Source organism: Caretta caretta, chromosome 6 (assembly GCF_965140235.1).
Source record: "Caretta caretta isolate rCarCar2 chromosome 6, rCarCar1.hap1, whole genome shotgun sequence".
NCBI classification, from domain to species: Eukaryota; Metazoa; Chordata; order Testudines; family Cheloniidae; genus Caretta; species Caretta caretta.
In genome coordinates this window covers 86,687,578-86,712,249 of record NC_134211.1, presented here as the reverse complement: position 1 = coordinate 86,712,249, position 24,672 = coordinate 86,687,578, and the positions used below count along the sequence as shown (strand labels likewise).

The following is a 24,672-nucleotide window of genomic DNA, read 5'->3' as shown; positions in this document are numbered from 1 at the left end:
ATTTTGCTAAAAGAAATGTCTAGTGGGCTCAAAGATTCGATTGATTTCCTATACAGTGCAACTTCTGACCGACAAACTTGTACTCCATGTGAAGAAACCACTGTATGAAATGTCACACTTCCCTAATTTATCTCTGAATAAATCAATAGTGGATCTTTTTCTCTCTCTCTTCTTTCTTTTCTTTTCTTTTTTGCAACCAGAATCATTCACCTTGTTCTCCATCTGGGGAGAAAAACATGACCTCATTTGATCATGTGTTTTTTTTTTTTAAAAAACCTACACACATAGTTGGAATATTTAGACTATCGATATCCTCTTACGTTCTATCACACTGAAATTCATGTTAAGATTTACCATATGTTCACTTTTGAGTACGATCAAGTTTCCCTTGGCTTCCAATAAATAGCCATCTCTTCACATATAGCAGAAAAAACATACATACTCTTTAAGGGACTGCTCCAAATCCTTGGCTCGAAGAAGTGCTTCATCTCGCTCTTCATTGGCTAACCTAAGTCTAGCCATGACAGCTTCATCACGTTCTCGTTGAGCTGTATAAACTTCTTCCACGAGTGCTGCAAAATGACCAGTGTGTTTAGCACTGCTTTAGTTGTATCCTCACATGGGGCCCTATCTAACGCCTATAGAAATCAATAGTTTTTCCACTCATTTCAGTGTCCTTTGGATCAGGTCTTCACTGTACTTCCTATACAAAATATTTGCTAATGTGAAGATACCATAACAAGATTTTGCTTTATAGTTTTGAGAATATCAAAGTGCTATTGCTAGTTAACATACCTAGAGGAATAAGGAAGGGACAAGGTTTCAAGATTGACCTTCAAACTCATCACACAGAACAAGGAAACCATCACTTATTTGAAGCAGTGACTCTGAATACAAAGCTAATTCCTGATGCACACATTCATATCAGATACAACTAACCCCGTTCTCTTACAGCAAGACACCAAGTTAAGAGAAAAGATCTCCTGAAGGTGCTTTTAACACCACACTTTAACTAGCCCCAAAGTGGTGCACAATTTAGCTCTTGCACGATGCCTCTCTGGTATTACAAAGATAACATGGTCAGCACCCCTCTCTCCCTGTCAAGCCTTTACTTTATTGTTAATATATTGTTCTATTATCTGTTAAAGCATTCAGGGACCTTTGAGCATTAAGTGCCAATAAACTAAGATTTACTGTTAGTTTGCTCCCAAGGACAGAAATCTTCAAGTCATTCCTCACACTGGGCTTACTTTTTCTTCCTGCATCTCCCTTGTCAACATGGCTAACATCATCTCTAGTACACCGTCAGAATTCGTACCTCAACCCTGCTTCTGCTAAAATCTTTATTCACACACTTTCGTCATTCCCCCTCTCTAATATTGCAGATCTCTCTTTGCAGTCGTCCTAAATCCCTATTCTCAACTTCAGGGCACTCAGGACGCTGCAGTTAGACTACTCTTATTCCAAGGAGGACTATATCTTCTACCATGGCACTGGAATGGAATCTCCAAATTCAAATCAAAATTGTTTCCCCTGGGTCTCAAAGTTCTCCGTGGGCCCCTTTCACTCTAATGAACTGATCTTTAATTTCCGTAGTTCTCCTGCACCCAACTCTGACGCCTCCAAATGCTGGCATGTTTTCCAGTATTCTCAAGATTCTGCTGAGTCAAAGGCAATTGCATTTGTCCTTCCCCCTCTATCTGGAATTCCCTCCCATTCTCTGAGTCACGGATGAGTCATTTCCTTTCTTCAAGTCTCACCTTAAATAGATTCTGTTCACTTTAACCTAGAGACAAATCTGCTGCTTTTTCTATCTTAGTTTCTTTTTTCCTGCTTCACCTTTGTACATTATTATTATGTCTGTATTAAAGTGGCTCCATCCAATTTACTATAAAGCACTTTATGATACTTCATGGGAATGGCACTACATAAAATTGTAATTATATTTTATAATACACTTTTTGCTTACTACTGCACTTATATCATTGGTACCAAATAAATACATTTACAAATATTTACAGAAAATATTCAAAAGACAAACTAGCAATAAAATGTCACTGCAGTCAAAAATACCAGAACAAACTGTTGCTCGTGACTAAATTTTGTTGAGAAAATACCCCATGATGACATGTCATTTTTTAGTTATTTTTCAGAAGTTTTAATATATCTATACAGACATATTCAAGTACAATGACAAAGAAAACAGCAGGAGTATGGATTTAACACTATCACAGCATGAAATATTCACCGATAAATATTCCTGAGTGTTATAAGATAAATAATTCCTTAACAACCTCCCACCACAAAACTAAAAAAGTGGAGAAGCATCAGACACCTAATCTACCTGGATTCAATTGTAATACTCTCATTAAAGACCAAACATCTTCATAGTTGCATCTTATGTCTCCATAGATTAATGTCAGTTTTTCCAAGAGGGTGGTGTTGGTTTGGTCAGTTAGCCAATCAAAGAATGAAACGGGAAGAAGCTGATATCCATTTTCATAAAATGACTCTTTTGGTCACTAAAAGTGCTGCAGCAATTCATTTCCTGGCATTACTCGAGCAGGGAAGATCTAGAATGTCCAAACCACAGAGGCTTGACACAGGGGAAACTCCTACCCTGGTCACCCTAGATAGAGCATCACAAATGCCATGATTTCTACAGTTCTGCCTACTGTGCCATTAGGACTGTTCAATAAATGAGGTCATTTGAAGGGTTAACCACAAACATATCAAAACATTTCGATGAAAATGTAGTCTATACAATGAATACCCTTTAACTTGCAGATTCCTTGACCCCTTCCACGAGCAGCTTTGGCAGCTGAGAGATGTAGGACACTGGGGGAAGGTGTGGAAGAATTAATCCTGACAGATCATCTAGAAAGGAATTCTGGGTTGAAATACTTCTGTAACCCCTGGAGCAGAACCAGAAGCATTATTGGGAAGTGGATGAAAGGAGGAAGAAAGATGTGATTTTTGTGCTTCTGAGGGTAGGGTGAGAGGGCCAAGGAGAATGGGGACAGCTACACAAGTTGCTTCTAGGGGTATGGTCTACTCTCTTTTTCACGGTTGAAGAGGAGCCCTCAACTCAGTCACATTAGAGAGGTCACAGAAGATATATGCCAAATTGTGTTTCTGGCAGGAAAATAATTTCTGTATCATAAGAAAAACCATACCCGATTGTCCAAGAATATTCTGCCCAGATTTGGAGCATCCATTAAATACTCATTTAGATATCTTCAACCTGAATATTGTTTGGTGGCAAGAGGAAAAGAATTTTTCTGCTGCAGATGGATGTAGACACAACATCAGACGATACCTGTCTCTTTGTGAGATGATATCCTTGCTACTGTGCAGGGATAAAGTTAGGTGAATGGGCAGAGCGTGCAGCTCCAGATCTACACATGTGATTTGGAGATGACAGAATTAGTAGCACATGCGGAGAATGATTCTGACATCTGGACAGTTGTGTGGCGCAGATAAGCACTGTGTCCTTACACCTATCAGGTTCCCAAAGGGACATAAGATTTCTGAAATTTGTGATGGCATCACGATGCCAACTGCAGAGGCTTACATTAGAGCCTCTGTGTCTCTTGCTGAACTCACTTGGCTGGTTGTAGAAGCCTTATATGCCATCTGCCAGATTTCTCTGCTGACCAGATCATCTACTGATTCTACATACATATTTTCATGTTCAACATTCATTTCTGACCATAGCAGATCAGTTTTAGTATTCATAAATTTAAAAAGTTCTACAATTATATCAATATTTCTTTTTAAAAATCCTTTAATTTCATACAGGGTGCAATTATTTTGGTAGCTAAATGGGCTGAGAAATTTATTTTCACAGCAACAATCAACATTTTAAAGAGTTATTGATATGTCGTTGTAGCGGGGTGGCCACCCTGCTCCTAAAACAGAAGGGGTTAAAAGCAGCCCTGGAGAGGGCTGTGGCTGGGGATGGCTGATTGGGGAAGCAGCCGCAGCTCGGCCATGCCCCAGTCAGGCCCCAGCTGGCCTGTATAAAAAGGCTGTGAGCCAGAGGCCCAAGGAGTCTCTCTCCAGGCTGGGAGAGAGCAGGGCCTGGCTGCCTGCCTGCCTGACAAGGTACTAAGGGTGGTGCAGTGCTGGGGAAGAAGCAGGCTGAGCGGGGGCTGGTGATGACTGGCAGTAGCCCAGACTGAGGCAAGGTGGGGATAGTGGATTGGGGGTTCCCCAGGAAGGGGAGACCCAGAGGCAGAGTGTGGGGGTACTGCCAGGGGCACCGGGGTCTGTGAGGGACAGAGTGGCCAGAGCTGTGCGGATCACTGGCCTGCAGAGGGTGCTCTGGGGCTGAAAGAGCTAATTTCCAACAACCAGAAGGAGGCGCTGCAGGGGTGTGTCAGCTCCTTTACAGTCGTGTATAGAAGTACAGCCCCACTCCTACAAGCTACTTGGCAAAGGCAGACTCCTGCAGCTGCACAGAGCCCTACTGAGTTCAGGAGAGCTGGAGGATAAGACTGTAATTCTTCAAAGTTAATAACGAAGAGAAACACCCAACTGTGCAAAAAAAACCAAAAAATCTCCCACCCACTATCAAGCTCATATTTGAAGATAAATAAGCAAAAAAAGATTTTTTTCTAGAACTACCCCTGCATGAATGTGCACAGAGTGTGGAGCAGGGGACAAGGTATGCCTTCCCTCCCCCAGCTCCAATGGAGGGGTTGAGCTAATCTCAGTCCTTGTGATCCTATGGGGACTAGGACTGAATGACACCAGTTACCCCACGGATGGCCCGGAGGAGCCATGGCCACACCCACTCCAGGGGCAAGGCACACTGAACCCTCACATGCCATTGCGGTGGCCATGCTACCTGTGTCCATTGGAGAATTCTGGGAAGCATTATGTCATTTGTAAGTGGCTTATACTTATCACCTTCCTTTATCGAAAACAGCTCTATAAATAAGGACCAAAAGAGTGAAGAGGGAAAAGAGAGTATTTTTATATAATTTAGCATTCTGTTACAGAAAAATACCACTATCAGCAATACCACATCTTTCAACCAGAAGGATCTCAAAATGCTTTACAAACTTTATAAAGAAATCATCACCCACTGAAACACAGCCACCTCTGGAGTGAAACAGAACATCTGTTTAACAGCACAACATTTTAATGCTATATTTAGGACAGGATCTGAAGAATGAGAGTCCAAATAAAACTCCTTGGGAGATATTTTGACAGAAAGGATGCAGTTATCCAGGTTGGAACATCAGGATCCACAACCCTATCTATGCTTATGAAAAGTGTCATGGGACTGTGAATGAACATAAGCAATCGGGTTCTTATGTCCACTACAAAAGATGGCACCTCCAGCAGCACAATGGCCCATAGTTCCATGCTAGCACACTAATTCGGTGCCTGACTCTAAGAAATGAGAACCAGCTACTTAATCCACCCTCCTGGGTTTTCCATGGAAGCCTGCCATTGAAGTACCAACCAACCCTCCCCTGTTTATCTCAAGAGCTGACCAACAAGAATAAAATTTTGTATACAATTTCCCCCCTTGAAACATGATACATGAACTGAACATGTATCTTCAGGCATTAAGGTAAAATGAAGACTTATTTTTTAGTAATAGCATGTATATCTCAGGACATGCAAGAGTTAATAGAGGTTATTCCTGCAATGTTAGATAAAATTCACCTAATGAAAAAAACACCCCCAACTGTTTTCCAATGACAGGTTTCAGAGTAGCAGCCGTGTTAGTCTGTATCCGTAAAAAGAAAAGGAGTACTTGTGGCACCTTAGAGACAGTCTCTAAGGTGCCACAAGTACTCCTTTTCTGTTCTCCAATGCTTACTAAAAGCGTACTTGAAACATATTTACATAGTACATTGAACAGCTAAATTTTATCTGCTCTGGAATAATGTAATAACATCTTTGTCTTTGTTACCAAAAAACTTATTATACTGGAGCTCTTTATTTCAAAATGATCATTATGCTAAGTCCATCAACTCTAAAACATTTTTATTTTTTAGTAAAGAAAACAACTGTAAACAGAGAGCTTTGGTAAGGTAGATAGCTATTACAAAGTTCACTTAGAAAATCAATATACCATTTTAGTTGGAATTTGCTCATTAAACACCCACAGCTCTAATGCAAATTATGATGGAATGAATAAAGCAAATACATATGCTTCTTTCTTTTTATTAAATGTAAAATCTGCTGTTAATTGCTTCTGGTATGTCATATAAACTTTTCTCCTTAACTATTAAATGGAAGCTTTTACAAAAGTCATTAGAGAGTCTCTTTCTTTAACTTGTATAAATTTCAATATTTGTTCAGTAAAGGTTCACAGCAGTTAAATTACATTAACAAATATTATTAGCTACTATGTAAGCCAGCTAAGTAAAATACTTATATTGCAGGTAAAACAAATCATTGGGTGTTTACAATAATATTTGGATATGCCCATTTTTAAACAAGCTTATCAAATATCCTGTAATTCTTAGTCAAATGAGAGACTCAAAGTAGATTTTTTCCCCAAATACTCAAATTTGTTTAGTAAGCTAATTGTTTTCTAATATGGGTGAAAGTAAATATGAAGAAGATGAACCATACCAAGTATGAGTTTACTGAGTCAAAGTAGTGTACATATTTTCTTAGTTAAACCTGATTCTGTTGGCAAACCTGTCTTCCACACTTTTTAAACTACCTTTAAAATACAGTAGTAGCAAGAGAGCGTGTTGGAAATCATTCTAGTTTAAACATTAGTTCATGATTCTCCAAACAACAGAACTTTGGGGGAAGGGAAGGAGTACGTTTCCCAGGAAAGAAGACTGTTTGCTGATTTCCTAGAGGTCATCTGTGTAAATAGAAAAGCTGAATAGGAAAGGCAAGAAAGAAGAAATTGTTAGGATTTAAAACATCTACCTCAGCAGAAATCACTTAACATTACTCCTATCAAAAAAATGAAAAAGCCAGAATAAAGGCAAGACCTTATAACAAAAAGATGAGATCGCTATCCACAGTACTATCTCAGAAGATATAATAAATATTACAACACTGTAAGGATTCGCAAAAAGAAAAGGAGGAGTTGTGGCACCTTAGAGACTATTGGTTAGTCTCTAAGGTGCCACAAGTACTCCTTTTCTTTTTGCGAATACAGACTAACACGGCTGTTCCTCTGGAAACTGTAAGGATTGACTTTCAGAATAATTCCCTGTTATGAAATATACCAGTACAGTATTTTGGAACTTTATAAGGTGTTTTATAAATGAAGTAATAAAATTCTGCCATATATATATATACACACACTCGTGTGTATGTCTCTCTCAGAACAAAAACCAAAAGCTCTAAGAAGTACTGAAAGGTTTTATTTGTTTGTTAGTATTTTGTTACTAACTCTAGTTGTGATTGTTTATTGGGCATTTTCATGGAATAAGAGTGGCAAAAGCAACTTGCTGTTAATATATTGGTGGATGATATGAGGGTTCTTTGGGTTTTGGATTTAGTATTCAAGATTAGTGGCTGTTGAACTCTGCATGACCTAAGCTTTTCTTTAGAGTTGGCTTTGGAATTATCACTTTTAATGGTTATGCATAGTATGTATTTTTAATGTTATAGTCAATGCTGGGGGCAACAGGGTACATTTTTATGAAGAAATGCTTGGAGTTTCCTTAGTTAAAATTTTTCAGAACTATCTGAAAATAAAATATTTCTAAGTCTTTTTTACTATATGATTTCACTGATAATTCATATAGCTCTATAGAGAGTTAAGACAAAGTAAATGATAGGTTTCAGAGTAGCAGCCGTGTTAGTCTGTATTCGCAAAAAGAAAAGGAGTACTTGTGGCACTTCAGAGACTAACAAATTTATTTGAGCATAAGCTTTCGTGAGCTGTAGCTCACGAAAGCTTATGCTCAAATAAATTTGTTAGTCTCTAAAGTAAGCGATGTATTTTCTATTTCGCCCTCCCCACCAAACATATATTAAAGTGAAAGTAAAATACAGGAAACACCACACTTGGTAAAGTCATACTTTGAATTTAAGATTCCAGTAATGGGTCTCTTGTTTGTTCTGCTTAGTTGTTTCTGTGAAGGATCTGTCAGCTGAAATTTATCCCGGGGAATGGGTGTAAATGGTTTTGGGTTTTTTTGTGTTTGCTTGTTTTTGGAAGGAGGGCAAACGTGGGGAAAGAAAGGAGAAAAACAGGGAAGAGGGTCACTAAGAACCACCTTCATTTTCACCTTTGCAGCCTCCCCCAGCACTGGGGTGCCCTGTCCTTCTGGTCAGAGTAGGTTTGGAGCCTGTCTATGCCATTTCTAGATGGACCACTACTATTGATATTTGTTTTAAAACACCTGCCAAAACTCAATTTCCATTAAAAAAATCTTTTCTTTATTCATTTACTTTAGAAATCAAAATGAATTGACAGACTTTTTTCAGGTTTGGGTCTAGTCATTAACCCCCAGTTCTTATTTTAGAAATTGAACTTATAATAGTCAAATAAATTGAAACAGAGTAATTACATTACTGTGAATGTCATTAAAATGTACTATTAATCTGCCTACACACACACATTGCAAAATGCTGATAATCCCTGGAAATGTTGTAAACCTAAAGGACCTATTCTACTCTCATTGAACTCAGTGGCAAAACTCCCATGTCTTACTTTTTTTTTTTTAAATGATCTTTAACGTTCTGCTATGAAACGGATAACACGACCAGGTTCTTCATTGCGATTTTGAAAATTACCATTAATTTATTTTAAATTTTGTCAGGTAACTAAAAATTAGAAGCACAATGCTGATGAACAAAAATTGCAAAGCATTTTTGACTGGTCTATACTAGGAGTTACCGACTACAAGCTATTTACATATAAATGTGACTCTGTAGATAAAGCAATCTGTACAAACACAGATAGACGCACTGACACTTTTATTGCTTTGTGTTTGCTATATGTATTTAGTTTGTTGTATTCATCTGCTCCTAAATTTCCAATGCTGTAAACACACTGATTTAACTAAATGGCTAAAACTATTTAGTTGGCACTTATCAAATGTGGCTCTGTACCGTGGTTTCACTGTGTACTCAGATCCAATTCAGTGAAAAAAGAAAAAAGAATTTTTGTGGGTTTAGATACCGACTCTCCACAGGACTTGCCTAACCTGGCTCTTGTGAAAGCTAATCCTTGTACAACTTTAACCTCTCTGCTTTCAACATACTGAATTCCACACAGCTGACTTTTCAAAAACTGCACAGCAATCTTGTTCAGCCTTTTTCTGTGAGTAACTGATTCCTGAATAGCTTTATTTAATTATTTTAATGGAAAAAGGATTGGTAAGTAACATGGGTATGTATACAAATGTAAGCACATTATGGTCATGTTTGGGTGTTACACTTCAACAACTATAGCCGGTGTAGTCCATGCTATTCCCTAAAAAAAAGATGATTTGAAGTCCTTTCTTTTGTGTATAAAGGAAAAACAGATCTTATATTTATGGTTTACTTGGCATCATGGAGCAAAAACTCACTAACAGGGCCTTATCTGAAATAAATGCTGGATTTATTTTTACATAAAAGCAAAACTGTATATGGCTTAATAACTAAAATACTGAACTTGTTCCATCCAATCAAATTTTATACTTTAGATAGTTGTGACCTGTATATTGTTTTTAGACTATTGACATTTCTGAGCATTTCACCGTAAACTTTAAAGTGAAACGTTCATTATGTTGCCAATAGTCATCAGAGTTGCAAAGAAAACTCTACGTTGTCTGTTCTTTTGACAGCTGTGTACTTTCCCATTCTCGTAACTCAAACACTATTGTCTCTTTAAAGATTTTACTATGTATAAAGATACATTTTGATAAAACATTTAGAAAGTGGGTTTACATAATGCAACATTAATGACAAGAAAACCAAGAAATAATTATGTATACTGTATACACAGTGAATAATTATACACAGAGAGCTGAATAATTAGTGTATGCATTACATACTTTTTAAAAACGTAGAATGTCATATGTATTTAGGTTTATAAACATAAGGGTTGGGAACTAGTGAGTTCTTTTGGCTAAAGCCCAATATTGGCCTTATTTCAGTTTAATTGGAAGAGGATCTTGAATTCATCTTCTCCATGAGTTATCAGGAACCTGGATTTCTCTTTGTACCAAAGGTTAATAAGAAATGTGTCTGCAAAAGTCAAACAGCATTAAATACCAAAAACTGATTATTATTCCACAGGAGTTGTTCTGTCATTCATAATCTCTCCATGCTCCAACCTTCCTCAGCTAATCTTTAATGGATGACATGCAAGAAAGAAAAATAACTAACATCTAAAAAGGGGACTCTCCAGCAAGCTTTTAAAGAAATGGAAAATACTTTTCTCAGTGCTAGAAATAACCACCATTGGCACTTAATTAGTGAAACGACCACTTAAGTAAGAGGAAATAAGTAATGTTAAATTAAACTTTAAGTCTAGCCTAGCATCCTATTGGATGATTTGTTTTCTTCAATTCTGCTGTTTGAACTGTTGCACATTTATTCAGTAATTATAATTTTTCAAGTAAATTAAGGACATTTTCAATAATGCTCTGCACTTCATGATGTTCATACCCTATACCACATCTGAGTATTCCAAAGAACTGCACAAACATGAATACACAATATTAACTACTTGAACAGACTAAACGAAAACGTACGTTTTCCTGTACTGTACTCCATTGCTACTTTTTTTTTTTTTGAGACCGAGAAAAAGAGAGACAGACAAACATATAAAGCTGCAAAACAGGTATAACAGTAAGCGATATGGAACACAAACAGCAAATAATAGATTGAGAAAAAGGTGGAAATTTTCCTTTTTTATTTTTAAAAGCAGAGAGAGAGAGGAAAAACCTCCAAAAGAGTTCACAATTTACATAAAACAATATTTTAAACATTCATATAGCAAAATTCACGGACCAATCTTTTTCCAATACATTCATATATAAACACAAAACCAAATGTTCTGCAATTATCTACTGGATTTTTAATAACAAAATAATTTATCCTGCTGAAAATTCAGGGATCTCAAAGCACTTATCTCACAACTTACAGTGCTCTAGAGCTGTGAAAAATTTTACCTTCACATTACGAGTCTCCTATTTTAAGAACACTGCTACAGTCAAAAACTGGATGTAAGTATGAAATACTTGCCAACCTATTTTATTTTTGTAACAGTTTCTGAATGCATTTTTTTAAACTCACAAGAACAGTCCAAGGAATGACCCAGGTTGGGACTTTCAAGGGCTTCTTTGAAAATCCCAGCCTAACATTAGTTTATCTGTCCCAGCCAGTACACTGGATATGGATCTCTTTACTACATTCCTGTTCCTCTCCTCTCACCACCAACGTTCTCTCCCCCAAAGCCTGGGAAACAAGCAGGGAGAACTGGAAGTCCTGGCAAAGTCAAGGAATTATGATGTGATTGGAATAACAGAGACTTGGTGGGATAACTCACATGACTGGAGTACTGTCATGGACGGATTTAAGCTGTTCAGGAAGGACAGGCAGGGCAGAAAAGGTGGGGGAGTTGCACTGTATGTAAGAGAGCAGTATGACTGCTCAGAGCTCCGGTATGAAACTGCAGAAAAACCTGAGAGTCTGTGGATTAAAAAGTGTGATTTAGTCTGTGGATTTCGAAGTGTGAGCACCAAGGTTGATGTCGTGGTGGGAGTCTGCTACAGACCACCAGACCAGGGGGATGAGGTGGATGAGGCTTTCTTCTGGCAACTCGCAGAAGCTACTAGATTGCACACCCTGGTTCTCATGGGAGACTTCAATCACCCTGATATCTGCTGGGAGAGCAATACAGCAGTGCACAGACAATCCAGGAAGTTTTTGGAAAATGTAGGGGACAATTTCCTGGTGCAAGTGCTGGAGGAACCAACTGGGGCAGAGCTCTTCTTGACCTGCTGCTCACAAACCGGGAAGAATTAGTAGGGGAAGCAAAAGTGGATGGGAACCTGGGAGGCAGTGACCATGAGATGGTTGAGTTCAGGATCCTGACACAAGGAGGAAAGGAAAGCAGCAGAATACGGACCCTGGACTTCAGAAAAGCGGACTTTGTCTCCCTCAGGGAGCTGATGGGCAAGATCCCCTGGGAGAATAACATGAGGGGGAAAGGAGTCCAGGAGAGCTGGCTTTATTTTAAGGAATCCTTATTGAGGTTACAGGGACAAACCATCCCGATGTGTAGAAAGAATAGTAAATATGGCAGGCGACCAGCTTTGCTTAACAGTGAAATCCTTGCTGATCTTAAACACAAAAAAGACGCTTACAAGAAGTGGAAGATTGGACAAATGACCAGAGATGAGTATAAAAATATTGCTCGGGCATGCAGGAGTGAAATCAGGAAGGCCAAATCACATCTGGAGTTGCAGCTAGCAAGAGATGTTAAGAGTAACAAGAAGGGTTTCTTCAGGTATGTTGGCAACAAGAAGAAAGTCAAGGAAAGTGTGGGCCCCTTACTGAATGAGGGAGGCAACCTAGTGACAGAGGATGTGGAAAAAGCTAATGTACTCAATGCTTTTTTTGCCTCTGTCTTCACGAACAAGGTCAGCTCCCAGACTACTGAACTGGGCAGCACAGCATGGGGAGGATTATTTTTGAAAACTCATGGCGATCCGGGGAAGTCCCAGACGACTGGAAAAAGGCTAACGTAGTACACATCTTTAAAAAAGGGAAGAAGGAGGATCCTGAGAACTACTACAGGCCAGTCAGCTTCACCTCAGTCCCTGGAAAAATCATGGAGCAGGTCCTCAAGGAATCAATTCTGAAGCACTTAGATGAGAGGAAAGTGGTCAGGAACAGTCAGCATGGATTCACCAAGGGCAAGTCATGCCTGACTAATCTAATTGCCTTCTATGACGAGATAACTGGTTCTGTGGATGAAGGGAAAGAAGTGGACGTGTTGTTCCTTGACTTTAGCAAAGCTTTAGACACTGTCTCCCACAGTATTCTTGTCAGCAAGTTAAAGAAGTATGGGCTGGATGAATGCACTATAAGGTGGGTAGAAAGTTGGCTAGATTGTCGGGCTCAACAGGTAGTGATCAATGGCTCCATGTCTAGTTGGCAGCCAGTATCAAGCGGAGTGCCCCAAGGGTTGGTCCTGGGGACAGTTTTGTTCAATATCTTCATAAATGATCTGGAGGATGGTGTGGATTGCACCCTCAGCAAGTTTGCAGACGACACTAAACTGGGAGGAGTGGTAGATACGCTGGAGGGTAGGGATAGGATACAGAGGCACCTAGACAAATTGGAGGATTGGGCCAAAAGAAATCTGATGAGGTTCAACAAGGACAAGTGCAGAGTCCTGCACTTAGGACAGAAGAATCCAATACACCACTACAGACTAGGGACCGAATGGCTCGGCAGCAGTTCTGCAGAAAAGGACCTAGGGGTTACAGTGGACGAGAAGCTGGATATGAGTCAACAGTGTGCCCTTGTTGCCAAGAAGGCCAATGGCATTTTGGGATGTATAAGTAGGGGTATTGCCAGCAGATCGAGGGACGTGATCGTTCTCCTCTATTCGACATTGGTGAAGCCTCATCTGGAATACTGTGTCCAGTTTTGGGCCCCACACTACAAGAAGGATGTGGAAAAATTGGAGAGAGTCCAGCAGAGGGCAACAAAAATGATTAGGGGATTGGAACACATGACTTATGAGGAGAGGCTGAGGGAACTGGGATTGTTTAGTCTACGGAAGAGAAGAATGAGGGGGGATTTGATAGCTGCCTTGAACTACCTGAAAGGTGGTTCCAAAGAGGATGGATCTAGACTATTCTCAGTAGTAGCGGATGACAGGACAAGGAGTAATGGTCTCAAGTTGCAGTGAGGGAGATTTAGGTTGGATATTAGGAAAAACTTTTTCACTAGGAGGGTGGTGAAACACTGGAATGCATTCCTAGGGAGGTGGTGGATCTCCCTCCTTAGAAGTTTTTAAGGTCAGGCTTGACAAAGCCTGGGCTGGGATGATATAATTGGGGATCGGTCCTGCTTTGAGCAGGGGGTTGGACTAGATGACCTCCTGAGGTCCCTTCCAACCCTTATATTCTATGATTCTATGGTACAAATTATTTTCTGCTGCTGATTCACACTTTCGGAATTCATGATAACTGAGGGCAGGTCTACACTAGAAGCACTACATCAGCTCAGCTGCTGTAGGTGTCTGGTGAGGATGCCCTATGCCAATAGGAGCATGCTCTCCCTTTGGCATAACTACTCCACCTCCATGAGAGGCGGAAGCTATATTGGTGGAAGAGCATCTCCCGCTGACATAGGGCTAGTGCAGACAGCACTTCCGTTGCTGTAACTTCCATCGCTCAGGGGGTATCTTTTTCACACCCTGGGCGATGTAAGTTAGATTGACTTAAGTGGTAGTGTAGACCTGCCCTTAGTTTGGATTGTGCATGGTATGGGGAGGGAAAGGGAACAGATTTTCCACACAATAAAAACTAACCAAAAAAGAGTTAAATTATTGTAAATTTTGTTAATTAATAGCAATTCTAGTGCAATTGTCATTTAAAAGGTATACAGAGCAATTTTTTCCCAGTGGCAACATAGCTAAATGAAATATAGTGGGTGAAATCCTGAACCCACTGAAATCAATAGGGGTTTTGCCATTGACTTCAATTGGGCCAAGATTTCAACCATTCACTGTAATGAGCTGGCAGTGTTTATCTGAAACACTTCACCACGGTTAGCCAGTGTTAATACAGCCGAGAAAGAGATAAGTGGGTTTGGCTGATTCACTGAGGCATGTGTCTTGTTACCCTATGTAGACATAAGAGAACGGGAGCGGCTCTCAAAGATAAAGAGTCTTCTAAGGAGTGGGCTGAGCAGTGGCGATGGAGGAACCCTTGCAGCAACCAAGGTTTCATCAGCTCTTTAATAGTATCTTCTTGTTTTATTCATTAATAAAGCTGAGTTCCATGAAGGGGGTGACGTTAGACTTTACAAGTTTGTAGAGCAGATTGGAAATGCTGCCTGCTAATGTTAAGGTGAGGCAACGTGTCCAAGTAAACAGCTAAAACCAGAACAGAAAATAAAAACACAACCAGCCATGCCTCACACATCCAACAGTAGTTAATTCCTTCATCAGCAACTCTTAAACCCCCCCCCAATAAACCAACATTTTCAAAATAAGTTTGTCTTCTATAACACAGAACAAGGAACCTAAAACTTCACAAAATCTAAAATTGTGCATCAAAGCTGTAGTTATATTACAAGGTTTTGATGATGTATTAAAACACAAAAGAAAGGCTAGTGGTAATTCCCTCTGTTTATCGTATTGCTCCATGTCCTTCCTTATAGCCATTGTTTGGGGTGACATACAAGTCCTTCTACAAGCAAAATGACTGCAATGTCACTCCCTTAGTAAAGCTGAGTAACCCTGCTTTGTTGACCTCGCATGATATTTCATTTATTCGCATTTCAGAAAAACAGTTTCAACCCTATCAACACAACAAATACAGGTTACGATGTTTCAGGTTGCATAGTCAGGACTTGGAGAAACTAGGTTACCAAGTAAGAAGTTCCCAGTCTACATTCTCCTCCTTTGCCAACCTAGATAACAGGATTGCCAAAGTGGCACCCAAGAAATGTGTTGGCCTATTTCTTTGAGAGGGAGAGAAAGTTATTTACATGATCTAAAGGAATGTAGGAACAGACCACTCCTTGTCCAAGATACACTGAATAGAGCAGATAACCTGGAAGCCTTCTTATGGCTGGTCAAAATAGCCAGTCATTTTTTAGAATTAGTATGCTGACCACTTGCTTAATCAGCACGGTTGGACTGCCCCTTTTGGAAAGTACGAGTTCAGAGACGTGACTCTTCCCCCTCCTCACCCTGAAGGAATTTTCTACTCTTCACGGTCATTGATCCAAGTCTCATCTCCCATTTCCAAGTGGGGAGGCTAATCTACTGAGCGAGAAAAAGTATTTTTGTGCTTGAGAGAGACTGTATTGGCCATGAGATTGTATTGAGCAATCCTGTGATGCAATGAGCCTGAAGCTCAGACCTTCTAGAGAGACTTGAGAACAGACATCACTGTTGCCATTCTTGGTCATCAGTCTCATTCTACATGCTTAGCCCCCTTATACTGCAGCATGACATTGTATCACTAAGTAACACTTTGTGGCAGTGATGTAGCCCTACTAAAATAAAGAACCTGCAAGACTCTCTATATAGCAAATATACCTAGAGTACAAAACCAGTGAAGGAGCAACCCTCAAACGTCTGGCACTTTAGGAAGTTTTTACAAACCAATGGGGGCTTCAACTAGACGCTGAAACTCTCCCTTACACACAACTGCTCCTTCCTGTTAGCAGACAATGGTTGCCCCCTATATATCTATTTGTTTCTTCTTGGGGAAGGTCTAGTGGACTATCATCCTGGTTCAGACTGAGATCCATTCCCTCCTCTCACACCTTTGAATGGATATTCATCTTCTGTCTCCCCATCTCTTCCTTGCAGTGTCTCCACCCTTACTTTCCACTCTCCCTTTACCTTTTTTGGTGTGGTCCCCCCTTCTCCCACCCCTGGGGGGCAACTTTCCTTTCTCCCTTTCCACCTTTGGTGTCCATCCCTTCCTCTGTCCACTTTGAGAGGTTTCTCCTTCCTCTTCACAGCCCCTCCTGTGAGGTTCCTCCTTCCTCTCCCACAACCTTCCCTCCCACAGAGTTCCTTGTTTTCCTCTCCATCACCCTACACTCAATCCCCATATGGCTCTCTCTTCCTCTGCCTTCACCTGTTGCCTCTTCAATTACTTCCTCCTCCCGCGGGATAATTAAGTGAACAATACCTCCATAGATGATGGCTTAGATGAGAGAGAATCAGGCAGGGGGAATAGTAAAGAATTAGAAGAGAGAGAGAGAGAGACAGAGACAGAGCCTATGGAAACCAGCAGCAGCAGGAATAATAGCCTCTAGTGGCCAAAGACTACAACAACAACAAAATTCTTCCCTATTTCTAGTCCCAGCTACTTGGGGCAGAGACAGGAACCCAAGACAGAGATTGAAACTCACTATTAGGGCTGCAAAAAGGAATGATAAAGACTATATTTGACAGTACATGATTTCTTATATATGACTACAAACACACGCCTTGTGTTTCTTTCCTCACTCTTTTTTACTTAATCTTTTGTTATTCTCCCATTAACCCCTCAGATATTTCTGTTCTTCCTCTTTACCTCTTCCCATGCATGTACAAAGCCCTAGAAATGAAAAGTATAAAGTGACAAGCTTTGGGTTATTTGCTGCTGAACTCTATGGAAATTTCCATTTAAAAATGAACTCTCTTTTTAACAACAGTGCCAGTCCCAAGTGTGGATAAAAAAGGAGGCTTCTGCAGTTGGGTTTATACTCCTCTCCAGAACAGAGAGGGGTAACTAGTGGTGTTCCCCAAGGGTCAGCCCTAGGACCAATCCTATTCAACTTATTCATAAATGATCTGTAGAAAGGGGTAAACAGTGAGGTGGTAACGTTTACAGATGATACTAAACTGCTCAAGATAGTTAAGACGAAAGCAGACTGTGAAGAGCTTCAAAAAGATCTCACAAAACTAAGTGATTGAGCAACAAAATGGCAAATGAAATTTAATGTGGATAAATGTAAAGTAATGCACACTGGAGAAAATAACCCCAACTATACATACAATATGATGGGGGCTAATTTAGCAACAACTAATCAGGAGGAAGATCTGGGAGTCATCATGGATAGTTCTCTGAAGACGTCCACGCAGAGTGCAGCGGCAGTCCAACATGCAAATGGGATGTTAGGAATCATTAAGAAAAGTTTAGAGAATAAGACGGAGAATATCTTATTGCCCTTATATAAATCCATGGTATGCCCACATCTTGAATACCGCATACAGATGTGGTCCCCTCATCTCAAAAAAGATATACTGGCATTAGAAAAGGTTCAGAAAAGGGCAACTAAAATGATTAGGGGTTTGGAACAGGTCCCATACGAGGCGAGATTAAAGAGGCTAGGACTTTTCAGCTTGGAAAAGAGGAGACTAAGGGGGGATATGATAGAGGTATATAAAATCATGAGTGGTGTGGAGAAAATGAATAAGGAAAAATTATTTAGTTGTTCTCATAATATAAGAACTAGGGGCCACCAAATGAAATTAATGGGCAGCAGGTTTAAAACAAATAAAAGGAAGTTCTTCCTCACTCAGCGCACAGTCAACCTGTGGAACTCTTTGCCTGAGGAGCTTGTGAAGGCTAGGACTAGAACAGGGTTTAAAAGAAAACTGGATAAATTCATGGAGGTTAAGTCTATTTATGGCTATTAGCCAGGATGGGTAAGGAATGGTGTCCCTAGCCTTTGTTTGTCAGAGGGTGGAGATGAATGGCAGGAGAGAGATCACTTGATCATTACCTATCAGGTTCACTCCCTCTGGGGCACCTGGCATTGGCCACTGTTGGTAGACAGGATACTAGGCTGGATGGACCTTAGAGCCAGTATGGTCATTCTTATGTTAACCCACTAAGGTAAAGCCTTACTGCAACAGTAACAGTTGGTGGGCAAAACCAGAGGTGGGCAAACTTTTTGGCTTGAGAGCCACATCTGGGTATGCAAATTGTATGGCAGGCCATGAATGCTCACAAAATTGGTGCTGGAGTGCAGGAGGGGGTAAGTGCTCTAGGTGGGGTTGCAGGCTCTGGGGTGGAGCCAGAAACGAGTTCAGGGTGCAGGAGGGGGCTCTGGGCTGGGGCAGTGGGTTGGAGTGCTGGGGCGGGGGGTAAGAGTTCCAGCTGGAGGTGTGGGCTCTGGGGTGGGGTTGGGGATGAGGGGTTTGGGGTGGAGGACGGTGCTCCAGGCTTGGACCAAGGGGTTTGGAGTGTGGGAGGGGGCTCCAGGATGTGGCAGAGGATTGGGGCATGTGGGGGGTGAGGGCTCCGGCTGGGGGTGCAGGCTCTGGGGTGGGGCTGGGGATGAGGGGTTTGGGGTGTAGGAGGGTGCTCTGTGCTGGGACTGAGAGGTTCAGAGGGCTGGAGCGGGATCAGGGCTGGGGCAGAGGGTTGTGGCATGGGAGGGGCTCAGGGGTGCAGGCTTCGGGTGGCGCTTACCTCAAGCAGCTCCCAGAAACAGCAGCATGTCTCCCATCTGGCTCCTACACGGAGCCGCGGCCAGGCGGCTCTGCGCACTGCCCCATCTGCAGGCACCACCCCTACAGCTCTCATTGGCCACAGTTCCCGGCCAATGGGAGCTGCGGGGGTGGTGCTTGGGGCAGGGACAGAGTGTGTAGCCCCCTGGTTAGGAGGATGGATGGGGAACATGGCGCTACTTCCGGGAGCCACACAGAGCCACAGCATGTGCATACAGAGTGATCTCTGATCCCGCTCCCTGGCTGGAGTGCGGGAGTTGGGCAAGCCCCAGACCCCGCTCCCCAGTGGGAGCTCAAGGGCCAGATTAAATTGGCTGGCGAGCCGGATGTGGCCCATGGGCTGTAGTTTGCCCACCCCTGTCTTGAACCAAAAATCGAGGATGGTAGATGTAAATGGAACTTAAAACCCAAATACGACAGATCTCAGTGAAAGCCAAAAGGAAGCTAGAATCAAGACATCAAATCCTCATGATCAAATTTGTAACAAGAACAGGTACATGGAATTATGAACTTTGTATAGTACAGAAAAACTGGCATAAGTTACATAAGAAACGAGAAAATACCATATGAACATACTTAATATCAGTGAAATGAGATGGGCAGGAGGTGGCAAGATGGTGTTTGATAGTACTACAATCTTATACTCAGGTGTAGGAATTATGCTGGATAAAATCACAGCGAAGACTCTGCTGACTTGGGAGGCAGTGAATGACAGAATAACGACAGCCATGCTGCAAACAAGACAGGACACCTGTACAAGTATATGCACCAACAAACACAGCAGGCCACAGTGAAATAGATACATTTTATGAGCAGGTGCAGCAACAACTGGACGATGTGCCTACCCACAAAATCAAGGTGATGATAGGCAACTTCAATGCACAAACTGGTAACAACTCTACTGGCTGGGAAGTAGTCACAGGCAGAGCAGCGGAAGGCATCCAAACTGATAATGACGAATAGGTCTCGATTCTCAGTGGCACAAACACTCTAAAGATAGGAGGACAAGAGGAGTCACAAGGTCACACGGAGATCATGAGATTATGCAACTATCCATCAGACAGAGCACGTGTGTATACCTAAAATGTGCTATATTCTTTGAGGGATGTCAGAGTCAGCAGAGGAGCAGATGTTGGCTCAGATCGTTATATTTTAATGTCCACATTACAACTTAAACTCAAAGATCATGAAGACACACAGACAGTGTTCTAGCAAGAGAAAAGTTCAAGGACACAGAAACGTAGATCTGATTCCAGACTGGACTTAGTAACCATTCCAGGATTTATAGGACCAGGCTGATGACAGAGCAGGACATATTATAAAAGTAAGACGGCTCAGGTGGTTGGGATGTGAACACCACATGGCAGATGGGAAACATGCTACGCAAACACTGAATTGCATACCCGAAAGAGGAAAGAGAAAGCAAGGAAGGCAAAGGAAGATCTGGCACAGGAAGTGAGAACACTGAGTGAATTGCCATCACCTGGGAAGAAGTACCACAACTAGCGAGTAACCATAATCAATGCAGAAACTGGACTGCCTGAGATGTCAGGTATCTTTTTCTGCCTTTCTGACACAGGTTTTAAATCAGCAAGGCCTTCTATAAATTGGAAGGTTCATTTTTAAAAAGTGAATTGTAATCCCTCCCAAAGAAGGTGGTAAATGTTTTTATGATGTCCTTATGTGATGCTTTTTACAATGTACTTTTCTGGAGTAATTTTCTTATCACAAAGTCAGTACTAAGCAATAGGAAGAATGCAAACACCCATATTTCTAAGCTTCATTCTTGATGTGTTAAATACAATAGCAATTAAACATTAACTAGTTACATGAAATCATAACACCATGTGTTCCCCTTTTCTCAATGAACTTAACAAATTGAAAAAAATCATTTGTCTAAATACACTGAATCTTCATTATTATGCTCTTTAATGATAAAGTAGGTCTGCCCCTGAAGTTTTTATTAGACAGATCGGCAAACCTCCACAAGTTCAGTTTGGTTTAGATAACTTGGATAAGCACTCCAAATTTCGGAGTTATCTGAAACTTTTACACTGGTAAAACCGAGCAGGAAGCAAACACTCGAGAGATATTGGAGGCTTTCTTCTTCCAGTCAGGCTAGAAATAAAAGGACACCCAGTCTCCCAGCAATTAGACACTTCTGCTCTTCCAGAACAGGAGATGCAGAAACAAAGAAAAGATGAGAGGGGGAAAATTTATTAAAAAGTTACCTAATGTTCTTAAGACTTCAAAGCTTTGATTCACATTCGGTTTCAATGGTTTATTGCTATGTCCATATCTAGTTATCATATCATGTCATATCCTTCTGAGAGGATATCATTAATAAATTTACTAAAGTAAACAGAAAATTAAAAACTTAAGATGGGAACTGATTGCCAATAGTTGTTTCTTCCTATCCTTACAGGAAACTGATTAGGATTTTGACTATGTATTTTATATCTACAGGGGCTTTTTCCCTATAGGCTTTAATGAGCAATGAAGGTTTACTTTAAATAGAATATTTCTGTATTATATACAATAGGTAAGACGCTATGCAAACATCCAGAAAACAAACAGATAACTTTGAATTTAATGCAAACAAAAGATGTTATCATGACACATACAGAAGATTTATGTTTCTTCTGAATATACACAAGAGGGTTCATTCAAAAAAAGAAACTAGCAGAGTTTAATAATATCCAGAATTTCTCTTATTTTGTTTTACACTATCTAGCTCCTCATCCCCATAAACCTCCTCTTCCATCTGTAATATACACACACAAAAGAATATCGTATTCTTAGGAGCTTGACATTAAACTGATAGCCAACCATCTGATTTTTCAGTTGGAGAGTTTACTTATATTCTTTTCCACTATTTTTCTGGTGATGATTAATCTCCCTTTCAGTACCAATATCTTGGAGACAGGTCATTAGACACATAATTTTACACCTTGCACCTAACTTAAACCTAATAAAATATGGCTGAGAATAAATTGCGTGAAGCATTTCATAAAATTCTGGTGCAATTAACTTTAAATCACATGGAGAAAGATCTCAAAGAACGTTGTCATCTTTCTTTACGGTACTAAACATCATCTTTCTATAATATTTTAGCCTCACGGTGTACTGGCTCTATATAAGAAATCACTGTCAAATGTAAATATATTCTACTTAAAATATAACTTTTTGCAACTTAACAAGGTAACTGTTTTTTTTTATATACCTACCCAGAGAACAATGGTTAAATATATTCACATCTGTACTGTTCTTAAAATCTATTTTAAAGTAGTCACTTTCAACTGTAAACTTTAAAATCGTTGCACTTTGGAAATCTTTTATAAACCTCATCCTCTGGAGCCATACCATCATCAATGTCATGAGATGAAAATTCATTAACTACCAGAAGAACAGATTTTTCAAGTAAAGTGCAGGTCTCCAGTTGAGGTGAATGTGTGACTATCTCCATACAAAGATGGGGCGGGGGGGGGGGGGGGTAGTATTGCTCTGAACAAGCTAAAACAATAAGTGGTATTTGAACTGCTGGTTGAAAGGTAGAGGCACTGGTAATCATTATTTCTTCTTGTTTGTTCAGGACCTTCCAACAAAACAAACAACCTTTTTGTGATTGGATTGACATGGTGTTAACAATGCACTTAATGCCCAAATCAGTATGAATACAGGTAAAGCTCTCACTAATACCAGTACCAGGATGTTAAAGCCACCTATTTTCTAAGCAACTCTAAACAGCCACACATAAAAAAAAAATTATCAAATCTTCCCTCCTTTAGCAAACATAGCTAACAGTCACTAGGCCACGTCATATAGCAACCATGGGTACTGTATGATCCATAGGGCCATCTGTTAAATGCTTGTCTACTGTACCTGCAGTCTTTTCCGCAATCTTAGCTTCTGTAGCTCTCTCTTGCAGTTCTAAGTCCAGCTTTATTGTCTTCAGCTCCTTGTCTTTTTCAGACAGCTTATCCTGAAGCTTAATTGAACAAATGGACAATAAGATTCTTGTCTGACAAATATACCCTGTCCATTAATCTTCAGCAAAATAAAAATTTCCCGTTATAAAATGATTCCTTTCCTCCCAAAGAAAACAAATATTAAACAACACAGGTGTTTAACGTACTTCTATTTATTTAAAACACTAAAGCAGAAAATACCATCTGTTTTCAACCCCCTTGTTTTCATCTACTCTGTACGACAGACAGCACTGTTTTTATTTGGGACACTCCAACTCAGAAACTACTAGCTGTAACAGTGTTACATTAAGAAATTCAGAAGCAGCATGGGATGAATGATGCATCTTATTCCCTGGAATATTCTTTCAGCTTACAGCCCTTTCATAGCAATGGTGTTCAGTTCAGATAAACGGAAAGGTTTGGGCCAAGATTGTAGGTGCAATACATTCTTTTCTGTATTCTTTTCAAGCCAGAATTCTGACTCTTTCTCCCCATATTGAGCCCTTCTTTTATTTGGGAATCAATTGGATCTGTACTTGGGAAACAGTAAAGTGTGGCTGTCATTTAACTGTAAAAAAATGTACCTGCAGAAACGTCAGAATCTGCCATTTGGTTATGCACATGTGACTCTCACTGACAATGGAAACCTCTGCAGCGTGTGACCCAGGGATTGGCAACCTTTGGCACACGGCCCATCAGGGTAAGCCCCCTGGCGGGCCAGGCTGTTTTGTTTACCTGCCGCGTCCGCAGGTTTGGGCGATCGCAGCTCCCACTGGCCACAGTTTGCCACTCCAGGCCAATGGGGGCTGCGGGAAGCAGCGGCCAGCACATCCCTCGGCCTGCACCACTTCCCGCAGCCCCCATTGGCCTGGAGTGGTGAACCGCGGCCAGTGGGAGCTGCGATCGGCTGAATCTGCGGACACAGCAGGTAAACAAATCGGCCCAGCCTGCCAAAGGTTGCAGCGTGCCAAAGGCTGCCGATCCCTGGTGTAACCAATAACAGAAATTACCCCAAAACTTACATTAAAACAACCAAGTGACATTTGGGCCTGCCTATCAGATGGACTATATTCATAAAGCAAGAGCTCCAGTTTATAAATTATTGCTCTTATTTATAAGCTTCTAGCCACTGTTTATGCCAAACAGCTGATAATAGCATCATGAAATGCTTGAGCTGTCTGAGAATGGGGGAAAATCCATGGGGATAAATTGTTTAACAGAACAAATTAAATGAATGCCATTCTGGAAAGTAGGTTTCAAACTTTTCATAAAAATGTGGAAGCACCATCATTCAAACTCTCTACCATCAACATTATATTAGAAGGCTGAAGTCTAGTCTTCACGAAAAAAACAAAACCAAACCCAAGACAAGGTAGTGATGGAGGCTGAGGGAATTAAAGTAACACTAATAAAACATGGATTGGGGTTCATTTGGTAGATAGAATAACTTTGGAACCAAGAACTCTCAGAGTCTCAAACTCCTCCAAATTCTAGAGAGAGAAATCCAATGGAGATTACAGTACACAAACAGAGGGACGCAGAGGTTATATTAAAATGATCAATGCT

General features: G+C 40.6%; 1 protein-coding gene across 1 annotated transcript in view; it reads right to left on the bottom strand.

Moving 5' to 3' along the window:
* Positions 1–24,672, bottom strand: part of MIPOL1 (mirror-image polydactyly 1) — a 294,447-nt gene that overhangs the window by 178,870 nt on the left and 90,905 nt on the right. Inside the window, exons 7-8 of the mRNA XM_048855134.2 lie at positions 23,021–23,126; positions 443–572 (exon numbers count right to left, since the gene is read on the bottom strand). Of these exons, the coding sequence (XP_048711091.1) occupies positions 443–572; positions 23,021–23,126 (236 nt within the window). The remainder of the gene's footprint in view (positions 1–442; positions 573–23,020; positions 23,127–24,672) is intronic.